The 17,029-nt window shown below is 26.0% G+C and overlaps 1 protein-coding gene across 1 annotated transcript in view; it reads left to right on the top strand.

Moving 5' to 3' along the window:
* Positions 1 to 10,268: 10,268 nt before the first annotated feature.
* Positions 10,269 to 17,029, top strand: part of LOC113554673 (protein FAM107B) — a 28,686-nt gene continuing 21,925 nt past the window's right edge. Inside the window, exon 1 of the mRNA XM_026958627.1 lies at positions 10,269 to 10,638. Within this exon, the coding sequence (XP_026814428.1) occupies positions 10,336 to 10,638 (303 nt within the window). The 5' untranslated portion in view covers positions 10,269 to 10,335. The remainder of the gene's footprint in view (positions 10,639 to 17,029) is intronic.

The following is a 17,029-nucleotide window of genomic DNA, read 5'->3' as shown; positions in this document are numbered from 1 at the left end:
TTAGTAATTATTAAGAGGTAAAATGATTTTTTTTTGATTTTTCAGTAATTATAGACGAAAATGGCACATTATAAAAATGATTAAGAATAATATTTTTCGTACTTTTATTTATCGTATCATATATTTTTCAAATTATTATGAGATGTCTATTTTTTATCTAAAAAAGTTTTCAGAATATTCTTCAGTACTTCAAACGAAAATTTTTTTAATTACCTCTCCTATTAGATAAACAAAGACTATAAATATATACGTGTTGTGTATAGCTTCCTATTTTAAGAATTGTTTTAACGTTTCTTATACTTATATGCAAGGATTTGTAAAATTATCACTATATAATAATTACCGTGGCGTTACATGTATGTATTGTGTATGTAAGTATAAAGTATAACTGGTAACATGTTTTTATGCATGAATTATAAATACCTACTTTAATTATAATTTATAGGTACTGAATAGAGTATATTGTTCCGTGATTATAATATAAATCTAATCTAGGTATTATTGGTATTAAACAGCGAATTTTGAGTAAAAATTACTCAGTATGAAAATTAATAAAAAAAAAAAGCAAAGAATGTTGCAATAATAACAAACTTGTTTTAAAATATGAATTATATAATGATCTTTAAAAATATATCTTTAAAGAATTCACAAATATTAAAACAAATTTAACTATCAATACGGAAATTAATCAAAGGCATAAATACACAATATTAAATACATATTTATTGACAATATAATGGAAATATACAACAGACACGTAAAATTCAATTTAATAGCTATAAATAATTTATTGTAATAAAATATTGATAATGATGTTTAATAACAAAGTCACTTTTAAATTCTTAATAAAAAAAATTACCTACGTGGCTATACGACATACGTGTACTGGGATATAAAACGGTACGATGACTGTGGTCATTACATAGACATATAATGACATAGTCAAATATAACGGCGTCAGGCAGCTGATGGTATGGTTATTTATTTTGTCCTCTGACGTTCTTCAACACTAATTTCTTATTTTTGCTTATTATATTTTCTCTACCTGACAATTCTGCCACTGTCAGTAAATTGTTATTCTTAGTTTAAATATCTAATTTTGTCAACATTTGAACTTTATATGCTCATAAAAAAAATCGTATCTATACATTTTTATTTTTTTTTTTTTTTTGTAGATATAGCTATAAAATCAACTTATGTGGGAGGCTAGGTTAGATTTGGTAACTTATGTATTTAGTTTTCTTGTGAATATTGTATGTACGATAAGTAATCATATATTATTTTGATTTTAAACTTTTAAGGTAGTTTTGGATAGAAAATTCAAAATTAATAAAGTTTGCACTTTAAAAAGAACAAAACAAAAATGTCCAGCATTTTTTAAAATAACTGAGAAAAACTCCAAAAATCAAAGTGGATTTTTAAGGACAATTTTACAATTTTTAAAATTAAAATTATTATTATTACTATTTATCTAGAATTCTTTATCTTACTAATATATTTATATTATATGTTATAAAGATTCAGACAATCACAATTAGTTTTATAGCTACATTATCTATCGGATTAACAATTATTCTGGACGAGCGAGATATAATAATAAATAGGTGTATTGCATAGTGGATACAAGCTTAATATTCAACAACGACAGTGTGAGTTAAAACACTTGAACCATGGATCGTTTACTGTCACAAACTCACAACGTATTATAGTATGTAGTATATTAGTCGTATTCGAATATAGTTTCATAGTTATATGTCATTTAAAAATATTAAACATTTAATTTCTTAAAAAAATAAATCACTCGTAAAATACAGCAAATTTTTGTATCAAAAACGGCGAAGTTTCATACTGTAGATGTGAGGAAGGATAAGCGGACAAAACTTAATAAAAAAATATATCAAGATACTGCATTATAAGAATTTAATAAATTCAAAAAAATAAACGGAAAGAAATATTCGAAAGACTAATGTATCACTAAACGTTTAACGTATAATAATAATATATACTTTAGCTGTTTTAAACATTAGCTAATAGTTATTATATCTTTTTGCTATATTGCCGTCGCTTTTTTGGATTCGTGGTTATGACGGTGACTCTATAGTCCAGGGGTCGGCAAATAATTCCTATTGGAGTCCTAAAGATTAAAATAATAAATCAATAAGGTCCAGTGAAAAAAATCTTTTTCAAATCTTTATACATAATGAAGTAAGTACAATGTGTTGACAGGGTCCAGAGTTTTGCCTTCTGCCAGTTGCCGACCTATAGTATAGTCTATACCGTGTATATGAAATGATAGTATTAACACTTAGTGAACATTTCAAGTTTTTACGTTTATTCGTTTTTGAATTATAACAAAATAAAGAAATTAGTTTAGTTAAAAACTGGTTCATCGTAAAAATATCCGTTTTTTCTTAATTTTTTTTTCCTAATTATTAGACAAAATATTAATTATTAAACATTTTTTACTTTTGAATCTCAAAAGTGTCAATTAGATTCGATTTTCTAAAATAAACCATCCTCAACATTAAAAATCAAAGCATTTCTATTGCTCCAAAAAGTGATACATCATTGTAAAATTAATACATTCCTTGCTATCGGCTCCAAGGACGTAAGCAGAAAATAGTTTTGGGGTGTGTTTTTGAAAATCAGTTATTGAAAAGTAAAACATTTTTAATAAATATACTAATAATTATGAAAATTAGGTATACTTAAAATACTTTTTTTAAATACAAACATTTATATAACAAAATTAACATTAAAATTGAATAAGTAAATAACCATATAAAAACTCAAGTATTTTTTTTTTGGGGGGGAGGATGTTTGAACACCCAAAACACCCTGCTGTGTACGTGCCTGATCCGCTCAGAATCTAAACATTACATTTTTTTAAATTATCATTGTGTATAGAAAATTATAATTTAAATAAAAATATAATATTTCAAGTTTCTACAGTTAATATTTTTTAAATTACAAAAAAAAAATGTAATCGATGTTTTCGATAAAATTGGTGTCGCGTTTTCATTAATTTTTTTTTGCTTTTCTTGGTAATATTTAAAATGACGGTGAATTTTTTTACTTTTGACCTCCCAAAGTACCTACTAGTATAGTACCTAGATTCAATTTACTAAACCATCCCTAAAATAGAAAAATCAAACCATTTATTGCTTCAAAACCAAAAGTAATAGAAATAAAAAAAAAAATAATAACCACAATTATTGTAAAAACAATTTATTAATCGTTTTACATAGAAATTAAAAAAAAAATGATTATGTGTTGTTTTTTTTTATAGGACACAACATATGTTAGCTTTAACATCTTAATTACAATAATTTTATAATTAAACAAAATCAAACCAAGTTTATTATCTTGAATTTTGTAACTACAGGAAAAATTCTTCTAATCCTTATATAGTCAAACTATGACCATTATAATTATAAATATTTAATTTTAATAAAAACTTTAAAAATTATTGTGTAATTTTGGCACCGGGTATTGGTTTTGCCATTTATTTCTAGTTATTACACCTGGCTTCTGGGGCATAAATACTATGGATAGTGTATTTATTTTAAAATGGACTAAGTATTGGTAATTAGAATACATAGATAACACTCACATTATTACTAGTGTGAATTATCAATATGGGTTTAAATAAATTATAATTAGTCACAATCAGCTATAACTATAATAATTATTTTTGTTCCTTACCAATCGTTATATTATTAATTATTGTGGTGTAATAGGTTTCTGAACACAAAAAAAAGTACCTATATGAATTTTTAATTTTAACATGCAAGTTTACCTGCCTATATACTTGAAAATTATATTCGAACATAATAACTCTCTTTCCGCCAATAGACTACGTACATATATTTCCAATTTTTATACTTATGCTCTTTAAGATTGTATTACTTATTCAAAGTAGCTGTAGTTATTTTGCGTGTTATTGTGTAAATATTATATCGCTCGCTCAAATTATTATGAGTTATGACTTATGACTAAGTGTACCGGTGTGGAAAGACTGTGTCTACTGGACAGTCACCATTGTTTACCCTCAATATTATAATGGAAATGTGCACGCAACAAGCGACCGCTTTGTTAAATTTTTAATTACAAAATTCATAATGTATTACGTGTGCGCAGGAAATTATTATCATACTGGTCGTCTGCAGTACTCTGCATACAATATATTATATACCTTTTGGCTTTTACCATCACACGTATAAAAACGCCATGACAAAAAAATCAAATATCTCTGACTTAAGTACTGCAGAGCAGTACAATAACTGTCATTATCATTATATGTATTTTTATGTTATTAAATACCTACCTATCTGTTATATCATTACTCTCGACGTATCTACTATCTACATATTGTAATATAATAATATTCACGCATAGCAGATACTCGGTGTGCAATGTGGTGATGTTAACTATTCAGAGATGTTTTGTTAAGGACTTAAAGTTACTAAATAAACGTTACAATACGAATAGTGATACAGAAGTTTAATAGATATTATGTTTTCGTATTTAAGATTATAACATCACCATGTATTTACTTATTTTGAATACGCATATGAAATAGGTAACATTTTTATGTTGCTAATACATTACAATAGTCGAAACTTGTCACATATCAATATTTCATCTCTAAAATGTTTAATAGATATTATTTGGAGATGTCGTAATAAAGTTACTGTTCAACATCTACCCCGCAACGGCTATACCTGTGCAGCCCACAGGTACGCTACAAAGTGCAAAGTACTTTATACAGCCATACCGGTTTTATACGGGTATATATATTATGATAATCATTATACAGAGTGTTTCAAAAGTCTTCATCCGATTACAAATTTATATAGCTCAGCAATTGTTAGCCGCAAGGAAATTACCCATATACTAATCGAAAGATAACTTAAAATAAACTTGGTTATCTAATCTTTTCATTAGTATATGGGTCGTTTACTATAGTGGCTAACGTTTGCCGAGCTATATAAATTTGTAATCGGATGAAGACTTTTGATACACTCTGTACTATAAATTATTAAAAATTAAGATCTCCAGTAATCCATGATGCTACTATTGCTACTATGCAAATTATGCCACTAGAAAATATAGCTAACAGTATAACATTATAAGTAGTTGTTCCGTGGTTATACGATGTGTGCTGATCCTGCAGGCTGCAGTGTGATCTAGTGAACAGTCCATATGGCATATGTAACTAGAAAGAGGGTCCAGGGGTCCGGACCCCCCCGAAATTTTTAAAAGTAGAAATATTTTAGTGATGAATATAGTTTATTGACTATACATTTTCAACGTTTATATACAAAAAAAATGTTGGACCCCCGAAATTTTTTTTCAGGTACGGCCTTGCATATACCTATATTATGATTATTGACTGTATGCAATTATTTTCTAATAACTATATCGCCTATATCCTTATTATTATCCTTTATCTAATAATAATTATATTAGAAAATTCCTATAATGAATCACATAGATGTCAAAATCGTCACATTTACTTGGGTGGCGGAGGATACACTGTAATAATGAAAATAATATTGGAATTCCACTATTTTCACTAAATGCGTGCTCTTTTAATACGCGTTCGTTATTTTATTTCATGCGAATATGCATTAGATTAATAAATTATCATTTTATAAAATCATGACTGAAAAACAGGTAAATATATATTTTAATATCGTAGTTTGTGTATAATTTGTGAGGACGTTAGGTACATATTTAATGGCATTATTAGTTGTTGAAATTGTTGTATGCTATTAAATGTACACCATATATGTTTCCATCAAAATTGTATAGATTACCGAGATTATTAGAAGAAATTGGATTTTGGAAAGCAATAGAATTCAGATCATTGCTTCTAGAGAGCTTAGATAATTAGATAATTTTTATCTATAGGCTCTCTAATTTCTTCCATACACCGGGTCAGTAGTATTAAGAAGAAAATTAAAAAAAAAAAGTTCTACCACCATTTTATATATTTTTATACTGAAACTCCCCTTCTTATTTCCAGTGAAACTTATTTTATTTACAATGATTTGGCCAATACATTATTATGAACATTTGTTGATGATTATTCTAATTTGTACGGTAAACCATAGGGAATATATTAGTTATAATGTCCATTGTCCATAGTTTAATTCATCTTTCCAATTTTGCAAAAAACCACGGTCCTTTCGATTCATTTAATTCATTTAAATTTTGAAAATTATCTACGATTTATTAAAAAAAAGTTTAAAAAAATCTAAGTACCTAGGTATACCCATTACAAGATATAAATAATCGTGTAATAGAACATATGTTCAAACTTCAAATAAGTGTAAAAAAAATATATATATCCCAATTTTAAAAATGAAATACTCAACTAAATGATGATTTTTATAAATATAACACATTTATAACATACCTATTGACTATTATAAATCCATGATTACAGAAAAATGTATAAGTTTGATCAAATCAAAAGACAACTACTTTATTTTATAGAACTAAAGTATAGTTTTTGTAAATCAGATTAAAGAACATTCAAGAAATTTATGTTAGAATTGTGTAAATTTAATAAACTTTTTCAAATGTCAAATAACACAATTTGTTCAACTACTATAGGCTGTTTTTATGTAATTACTAATTAATGAATATTTGTGTTCAGTTTGAGACAGTGGCGTCATTTCAGTTTTTGTTTGACTAAGGCAACTACTAATTGATTTGCCGATTGCCGACTCAACATTTTTTCCATTCAGTTCACATAGAATAGTGCCATAGTTGATGAGGAGGGGGGTAGGGTAAATTTTCAGGTATATGAACGGAACACACAGGATTTTGAAGTATTAAATATAAACAATTTTGTCAAATGTTTATTAGAATTATAAAATCAAATATAGAATAATTGAGTAATGTGTAAATAAATAATAAATAGGTAATAGGTACCTTTTAATACTGCAGATTTACAAGTTAGCAGTATTTATAGTCACATAATGTAAATACTAAACATCTTGATTAATAATATGTTATACTTCTTTAAAAAATACAACAAAAAAATTAACAATGAATCTTTACATAAAAAATATCAATATTCAATATTATGATTTATAACAATGGCCTTTAGTATAGTTAAAAATAAGACTTATTATAATTTTTAAATGTGCCGACTTAAGGTTGATGTAAAATTGTAAATGTTAGACTAGGGGAAATAACTAAATTTCCCCCCCCCCCAAAATGACGCCACTGGTTTGATATTAAATTATATCAAATAAAAAATATATTTTTTTTATTCCAACTTTTGAATCAAAAGCTGTGGTTACACACATATTATAAAATAATTAATAAATTACTTTATTTTATAATTATTATATAATATTTAAAATGTAATTAAACCTTTACCTTATCTGTGGCGTATAACTATTTTGATATTTGTATGCAATACTTATATGTATATATATATATATACGTGGATTATTATTATTTTTATTATTCCTAGAATAGACTTCAATTTGCAATATGTGTATTTTGTTATACATTTCTTTTATGTAAGTATAATTTGTTTTCATAACTTTATTTATTTATTTAATAATTATAAAATGAACAATTAGTTACTTAACAAGTTTTTAAAAAGTTAATAAAATAACCTGTTTTATTAAATCATTTGATTGTATAAAAAACCATAGTTTTATACATACAGGTATGTTAACTAAAAAAATGTGTTATTTATGTTAAAATGTCTGATTATTCTGTTTATTTAGCTTTTGTTTTAAATAAAAAAAAAATTGTTTTTAATCTGTTTATATTTGTATATTTTATTTAGTTATAAAGTATTTTTGTCCCTTATTTATACAATAGTATAATACTTTTATTTTCTGTAAGTTTCCTAGCTAATAGCTTATTATACACAACCGTATAACAAAAATTTATTATTTATAATGGAGAGATATTTAGGTACAGTATAAAAGTATTAGATAATTGTTTATATACACAGGTATATTATATATATAGTATATAATATATATCTTAGATACTAGTATTTAAGATACGTATCTTAGACACAATTGTATCTTGTATCGAGATACATAATTTGAATGTATCTTCTATTGGCTATTTAATACTTTATTGACTTGTATCTAGTATCTTTTTATGATTAATAAGATACTAGATACATTCAAAAAAAAAGTTTCGTATTTCATTTATATATCAGTTTTCCTAATTGCCCAATAAGTAATAATATGTTTTAAGATTAGATTAAAGTAACTTTGGTGTCTGACGATAATATTATATCAGCAATATTTTGTATATTTTTTATAGACTGTAAATCTTTTTACCTATTATTTCGTTTGTCTATTATTAGTATTATTATTCTAAGCGTATCAAATGTAATTTTAAATTATATTGGTAATGATCAATACATACCGTATTATTATACATTTATAAGCTATAATATAATATAAATGATGTATGATAAAATTTAATGTGAGAAAATTGTATCCAAGGTAAATTAAGAAATTAATAATAATAAATAAATATATTAAGTATCTTGTATCTTGTAATTAGATATTAGTTATAAATGTATTTTGTATCTTATATTTAGATATTTTTTTTTAGGTATCTTGCCCAGCCCTGACCTAATACATATCCTGCAACATTGACAAGGCCGTAACTGAAAAAAATGTTGGGGGGCTCGACCCCTGGACCTTCTTCACAGTTATGGTCTTAAACGTGGAAAAAATACTTAAAAAATCCACCTCTGGTGTGAACTGGATTAAAATGTCAACGTGATGTTCATTTGTATGATAATATTGAGAAATTACTATCTTATATCCTTGTGATAAACCTGTTTAAGTACTATAGGAAATATATTTACAGTAGCCAGTAGGTATAAGGTATATACATCACATACAGAAGTTACATTTGGATATCACAAAGTAGTCACAGTTGTGATGTTAGATATTTTTTCAACTTCACTCTACCTGGCGTTTAGAAAAGTAAATAGACAATTCTATATAAATCTATAGTAAACTTCACACGTATCATTGTGATAACAATGTGACTTCTATAGACTATACCTAGTATAGATTTTTGCTCACCACATCATATCATATTGGTAGGTGTATGATATATTTTATGTAATAATAGTAATAATACATCATGTTACCTTATGTATAATACTTAAGTAATGCCTGCAGTATATAATATACACGTTCCAGAAAGTATTTTTAGTATAATATTATAGTGATCATTAATCATCTTATTGTCTATATTCATCGGCGTAACTAGGGGGGCTTAGCCCCCTTATAAGGATTTAATATTTAATCTCAATTAGCCTTTAAGTTATTTTTAGCTTTGGTTTTCTAAGACCCTAGCAGTCTAGCCCCTGTAATTATTAAATCCTAGTTACACCCATGTCTATATTATACATTTATATATCACATAAATTACACGATGAGGTCACTATATATTGGTGTATAAATTCATAAAGCCAGAACAAATTTACCCATAAAAAAAATCAAATTCTGTTTAATTATAGAAAACATAATATTACTAAACATGGAATATAATATCTTAAAACAGGATCGGTCTCTAGATAAAACTGTTTTGACACTGGAATTATGTAAATATTTTATACCGGCTAGCGTGCACGTAAATACAATAATTGTATATCCTTTTAGGGAAATTATTTCCCTAAAACGATATAGTTATATAATAGTAAGCTATTTTGGCGCTACAGTGGACCTTATATATATTAGCATATTATTTTAAATAGTTGCTCTCTATAGAGTTTAAATCGCGTGTGTATTGCGAAACCGCATACGCATAACCAGATGTACAATATAAGGGTCGACCCAGCGCAATAAGGGGGTCGAACACGACTCGTTGCGTCTAGTCGTCGTAAAACGGGCGCGGGATCGAACCGAGGGAGGAGTCATGGACCGCAGTGTGACCCGCTACCAAAAGATCGACTAACGAATCAACAGCGATTTGCATTTAAAACTATTTCAGTTCACCGAGTATTTATAAAAACGGTTTCTGCACACGCATAGTCTCAATTTTAATCGGAAAAGTGTCAAAAATGTGCCGTTAGGTAAGGTTGGTGTCGTTGGAGGGAAGCGAGATAAATTATCGTGTTTACTCGTGTCGTTATTATATTGTAACGATACGATTAAACATGCGTACCTATGTTGTGCAACGACTGTGGTCACACTGTCAAAGTTGTCGGTGGCGCACAGGGATCGCCTCCGTTCTCTGTGGCTATGTGCCTGTGTCCCGCTTGTCGCCGTTACTGACTTACTCACTCGTGACTCATTGCTGCGGCTGCCGGTTGCGCGCAATATGTGTGACCGGTTGGCCGCTCTAGACGGGCTCGTACCGCCCGCCGTGGTGGCCTGCAGGTCAACACCGTCGTCCCCGAACGCATATCGGGCCGTTGTTCAACTACAGCAACTTGAGAAGACAGCATCCGTGCCTGACCTGCAGCTGAAAAGGCCTCATCACGGCGACGGACCCACGACCGATCACCAAGTTGCCCCGGCGTCCTCTTGTCCAGACTCCAAATCGGACGGATGTCTGACCGAGACCGGACGACGAGCGCCAGTTACAAGCTTGAGCGGCACTTTTCTCACGCCTCCCTGCAAAGTAAGCCGCGCCTTTATTTCGTAATATAATATTATCGATGACAGCAGTGGTATGAGTGGTATGGCTATAGAAAAAAAAATAGAATTTCTTTAAGGACGCCGTCATTATAATATAACACTTATAAATTATAATTTACACTTACACCCTACAGTCTACAGCCAATATAATATGCTTTGCATAAATAGTGAAATAATTATTAATTAAAATCGTTTTTAAATTTAAATGTATGCAACTATTGTACCTACATGGATATTTTTGTGAAATTTGGAAAACTCGGTGCCCGCGGGTAACGACTATATAATAATAGCATAATGTACTGTAAATGAAAAGTGTCATAATTATCTCCACAAAAATTCCAGGGTGTCATCACTCTCACCCCTCTCAGCTCTCACTCTTGTATAGGTAACTTCAGTTGATTATTATAATAACCATATAAATATATATACTCTAATATCCTGCCAACGGTTTTCGTAGATTATTTAACGTCTCACATTCAGTTATATTGCATAAATTATAAATTATAAATTATAATTATATTTAAACGTAAATAATTCCAACAGATATAATATTATTATGATTATATTAGTATATTATATATAATGCACTATTGAGTATTGTAATTTCGTGGTTTGATTTTAATCACATAGAAAATACGCTGTTTTTTTAATGTTCAAACACTTCATCTTTAACAGTCGTAAAATTCGATTAGTATAGTCTGGAAAGTTATCGTGTAATAACCTAACTGTTTACTGTAAATATCTATACGTAATAGATATAAATATATATGTATATTGTATAATGTAAATGTTTTATGTATATATAATATACCTATATGACATATGTACACACACACACGCATAAAATGCGGGAAAAATGTTAATGTAAAATAAAAGTACAGTTATTATCAGAAATTTAGAATTTTTTAGATATACCGCGTTACAATCACTAAAAATTTGAACATTATAGGTTTCATTATTATTAATTATTATTTCTTAGCATAAATAGTAATATACTTATTAATTATTAGGTATTACTATTACTAAAATCAGTAAAGTTATGATTTTAATGTTATACAACAAACATATTCTCTAACTTATTTATTTATATTACAAAGATAAGTTGATTATTTATTCTAAAAATGCTAATAGACACATTAATATTTATGATACATTTTTTTTATGTATGTTGATAAATTAAAAAAAGTATACCTAACTATTATGTTCGAATTTACGTAATTGTATATAAGTACACATGCAATATAATGTTATTATATATAGTATCTATTTTGAGAAAATATATACAACAAACAAAAATATTACCACCTACTAATTTATTTTTGATATGCAAAAAATTGTACTCACTGCTCTCAGCAAAATTTCTATTCACATGGGTAGTAAAAAAATTAATTATTTAAGTACAGATTTAAAGTTTTTATGTCACATCAATTATTTACACCAACCCTTCTTAAGAGCATATGCGTTGCATTACTTAGTAACTCATCTAGAAATCAATTCTGCAAAACTCGATTATATAACATATTGAATAATATCCATAAGTATCCGTGTTCAGTTTATATCGAAAATCGTAAATCTATGAGCTTTGTACAAACTATGTATATGGAGTATGAAATACTTAATAAACTAAAATGGCTACAACCTACAAATTTTAAAAGATTCATTCAAACATTAAATTTAAATAAGTAAGTTTAATAGTGTAATATATGAAATAGTGTAATAGTGTTTGAAATTTATCTGGATATTTAAAGTGCAAATATATTTTAATTATTTCCTCATTTTTTTCAAATAATAGATAGTATTTATTCAATTATTTAGGGTAATTTTACAAATGTAATACAGCTCTCAACAGTAATAAATTAGGAGTATGACATTGTAATGTATAGTTAGGTATTTAATGTAGTTAGGGGCGTGCTCACGTAGTGGGGAGAGGGTCATGGGGTTAAACCTCCCCATCATTGACCGTATTATTTTTATTTTTAATTATAAAAGAAATAATGCATCTTTATAATGTACTTGTCGAATTATTTTACCATAAAATTTCCCAATTCATATTTTATCGTTAAATGCTTCCTACATCGAGTATGTTACAAGCTTCCTTACTCATCTAGCAGTTAGACCAGACGTATAGACCATATATTGTATATTAGTAGGACGGTTCAGAAGTTGATGACCTTAAAAATATTAAAAAATGACCTAAAAAAATTACAAATATTTGTTTTAAATTAATTAAAATATATATTTTTTTAAATTGCACTCTATTTTACTATAAAATTCTATAAACATTTATCAAAGCTTACAAATTACTCAAAATATGACAAAAATTTCCTTAAAAATTAAATAAAAAAATTACAAACATAATAGACGTAGACGAGCAGTAACTGACTATAATATTCACTACAACAGGAAAACGATGACTGTAATCTTTTAAAGTTTTAAGTAAGTTATCGGAATAATGGTTGACAAGAAACTATAAGAAGTTAACTGTGAAATCAGTAAAAATGACTAAAAATGTGAGAAAATGACCTAAAAATATCAAAAAATGACTTAAAAAGTAAATAAACACCAAAAAAAAAAAAATGCAAAAAAATACAAAATAAAAATTAGTTGTTTAGATTCACATGCTAATGAAACAAATTTGTGGCCAGAAGAGAATCGTCTAAAAAGTTCCAAAAAAAATGCAACATGCATCACTTCCGAGCCCTATATATTAGTATACATAGTACCTATAATTATAATTATAGCTATAGCTATATAATATTTAAATTTATAAATTGAATTTGTTGTTAACTAAAAAAAAAAAACAACAAATGGTCAAGTTAGCTAAAAGTCAAGCTCCTTCAATTTTACTTTAACCCCCCTCCCCACCCCCACACACATTTTCTGAGCACGGCCCTGAATGTAGTTATAATTTATTATGTACACAGTCAAATATATCACTCGCGTGTATCAATTGAATTTATAAATTAATTTATTTAAAATGCATACTAAAGTTATAATATAGTTATTGTGTAAGTAAAAAAAACATTTTGTATAACTTTTTGAAGGAGGTGATAGCCCCAACTCTTGTCCTGTATAGGCTGTATATATATTATACACACAATATATATATGACTTGGATTAAATATCTAAGTATCTCGTTTACATCATAATCATATTGTACACAATTAATTATTATACATAATTACATAAATGTGCTATACATTTTTTTATACACATATTACGTATTATTTACCAAATACCAATGGATTTTTAAAAATTGTTTATTATGATATTAACAGTTAGTATATGTTTATATAGGTACTGATTATTTAGAGTGTACTCCAACAACTAACGTCAGATACACACGTAAACACAATTTACAATACGTCATAATAAATTATAGAAATATATTTAACGTTTATTCTTATACCTACATCTTATGCATACTAAGTACATATAGGTATCGATTTGAAATTATTTTTATTCATCAATAACATAGTTTAGTTAGTAATTACCTAATAACTACAAACAATTTAAATATATCGTGGTTATTGGTTATCGTATGGCTATTGACATAGTTTTAGTTATATTTATTTAAATTTAAATTTTTTTTCAATATTATAGACATATTATTAATGATGTCGGTATTCAGCAATAACTCGAACATTCTCTTTACAGCCGTTCAAAATTGATTAGTTTTGGTAGAATGAATTATGTTTTACAATATGTTACGTTCTAGTATAATTGATAAATACGATAGATAAAGTTAATGGTTTGATGCTTTATTTTATTATATTGAACTATTTTTTTTTTTTTTTAATGAATCATTGAATATTGTAAAAGTATTTCAAAATTATATTAATTATTATATATGCTATATATTGTTATTTGTTATACTATACACTAGTATATAAGTATACAACCTTGGTTCTAACTAGTCTAACTCATAACTGATTGATAATAATAAAGCCCAAGCAAAAGCATATGTATCGCATTTATACATTATGTGGTGTACTCACATGAATGTTAACATTTATTTACAAGGAATGTAATCCTTCTGAGTATATATTTTTTAACGAAAATAAAGATAAACAATTTGAACATACGTGTACTTAATATTAATTTAATAGTATTATTAAAAAAAATTCTATATGGTTAATATGATTTATTATAATTATTATATTCTATTATTATTATAATATTAAGACATTAATAATGATTAGTTACAGTTAAATAACTGCGAGTTTTTGTAACACTATATATATGTATGTGTGTTAAATATTAGAACTATTAGTTTACAGAATTATACTATTTAATTTATATTTAACAAAAAAATATTATTATAATTATACCTACTGAATATTTTTTTTTTATATTAACGATGAATCCTTTGACCCCTTAACGAATATAAAATTAACAGTAAACTTGATATTTAATTTGAATAAATAATAAGCATAATATGATAAAAATATTTTGTAAACATTTATAATTGGCCAATCAAATTCTAAAAAAGGATGTTTGAGTATATATATAAATAAAAGTTTCAAGACTCCACGAATTATAGTTTAAAATTATTAAAAATAACTATTATTGATGATTTTAGTTTAAATATCTAATTAAAAAAATTTTAATTTAAAATGTCTATAAAATACATTAATGTCTAACTCTATGATACCTAACTCAAAAAGTGTTGAAATATTTTGAAAATTTTATCATGTGAATAGAAATGGTTATATATAATTATATATTTATATGTAGTTATAATATAATATATAATTTAGATAATTATATAACTATTTGGTGAATATTTAAATTTTAAAGTATCTACGGTTATTCGTTTTTAATAATACATCAAAATATCAAAAATCGTTTAAGAAGATTTAGTACTTTACTGGCAAAGACCCAATGTCGTAAAGGTTAGAATTTCAAACGCTCATAAAAAAATATACGATTTTTCGTTGAATTTTTTTTTTTTGTTATAGGTAGAAAAATGTATGAAGAATCTTTTTATGACATTTTTAAACCTTTGATATAAATTAGTTGAACTTTTATGAATTTCTAACTACTAAATAATTTGATCATTTCCGAAATTTTATGAATTTCGTTAAAATTTTTCAAGCATTTTGACTTGGGATAATTTATTTATCGACATTTATAAAAGCAATGAAAATTTTAAACGTCTATAAATAGGTTGTTTATGTGTTTATACTTTATTATGTATTTAATATACATAAACAATTGGTAAAAATATCAAGTTCCAATTTATAAACATGGTTATTTATGTATTTGAGTTACAAAAAAAAATTAATTTTCTCAAAAACTGGTTTTTCTTAAAAAATTTAAAAAAATTTTGATCGTTTTTCTCGATTATTTTGAAAATACATAAAAACTACCTTTATGTGTCAACATTATTGATTGTTAGATTTCTTAGTAAATTATTAATTTTAAATAGTGAAATTATGTATTACTTTTGATTAACTCTTAATATTATTATATTACCAAATGGTCCACATTCTGGTATTTTTCAATTTGTAAAATTATTTTAATCTATAAATATAGTGTTATACTTATAATATTACTAGTTACTACTATATATGTTTTTGTTAATATTAATTAGATTTAAATTTTATTGCTCTAAATATTCTGGTCTCTGAACAGATGAGTATAGTTAGCTCGAGAATTTCCTTATTATGCCCATAGGTCATAGCATTGTGTAAGAAATATTAGGTTTTAAATTTAAAACTTTAACATAGATCAATTTCATTGACAGTCATTGTCGGAAATATAGTATAAATCTGTAATATATATGTTTATCATACCTATCTTGTATAGATACCACAGAATACCTATTTTTATAATTTATTCACAAATTGTGTAAGTAGTAAATACAATACTTTTATATTTTTGTTGTTTATCTAAATATCTCATTAAAATATAAATTGTTTAAATAATTCATTATAGTGCATATACTCTTGATTTTCAGTAAAACATTAAAATTCTAATCATTCTATTGAAAATACCTTTTACAATAAGTATGGCATTGACTTTTTGAATGACAATATAAATAAACCGAGTTAAGCATAAATATTTATCTGATTATTTATGTAGCGTGTTTTTAGCTCAATATAATTACGACCGCAAATGATTTTATTAAACAGGAAATTTCAATGATTATGTTTTGTTTAGATTTAACCTATACCGATAAACATAAGAATTTTATATGTGAATAAAGTATACCTAATAATATAATTTGGTGTACTTATAATATAGTATATAATATATTATATATAGACATATACATTTTAAGTTCTTAACATTTTAACTAATGAAACAATGAAACAATTAAATTTATTTAAAGGTTCTTTTTTATAAGATAAAATATCTGAATAATAATT

This window comes from Rhopalosiphum maidis, chromosome 1 (assembly GCF_003676215.2).
Source record: "Rhopalosiphum maidis isolate BTI-1 chromosome 1, ASM367621v3, whole genome shotgun sequence".
Taxonomy (NCBI): domain Eukaryota; kingdom Metazoa; phylum Arthropoda; class Insecta; order Hemiptera; family Aphididae; genus Rhopalosiphum; species Rhopalosiphum maidis.
This window is presented reverse-complemented; position numbering and strand designations above follow the sequence as displayed.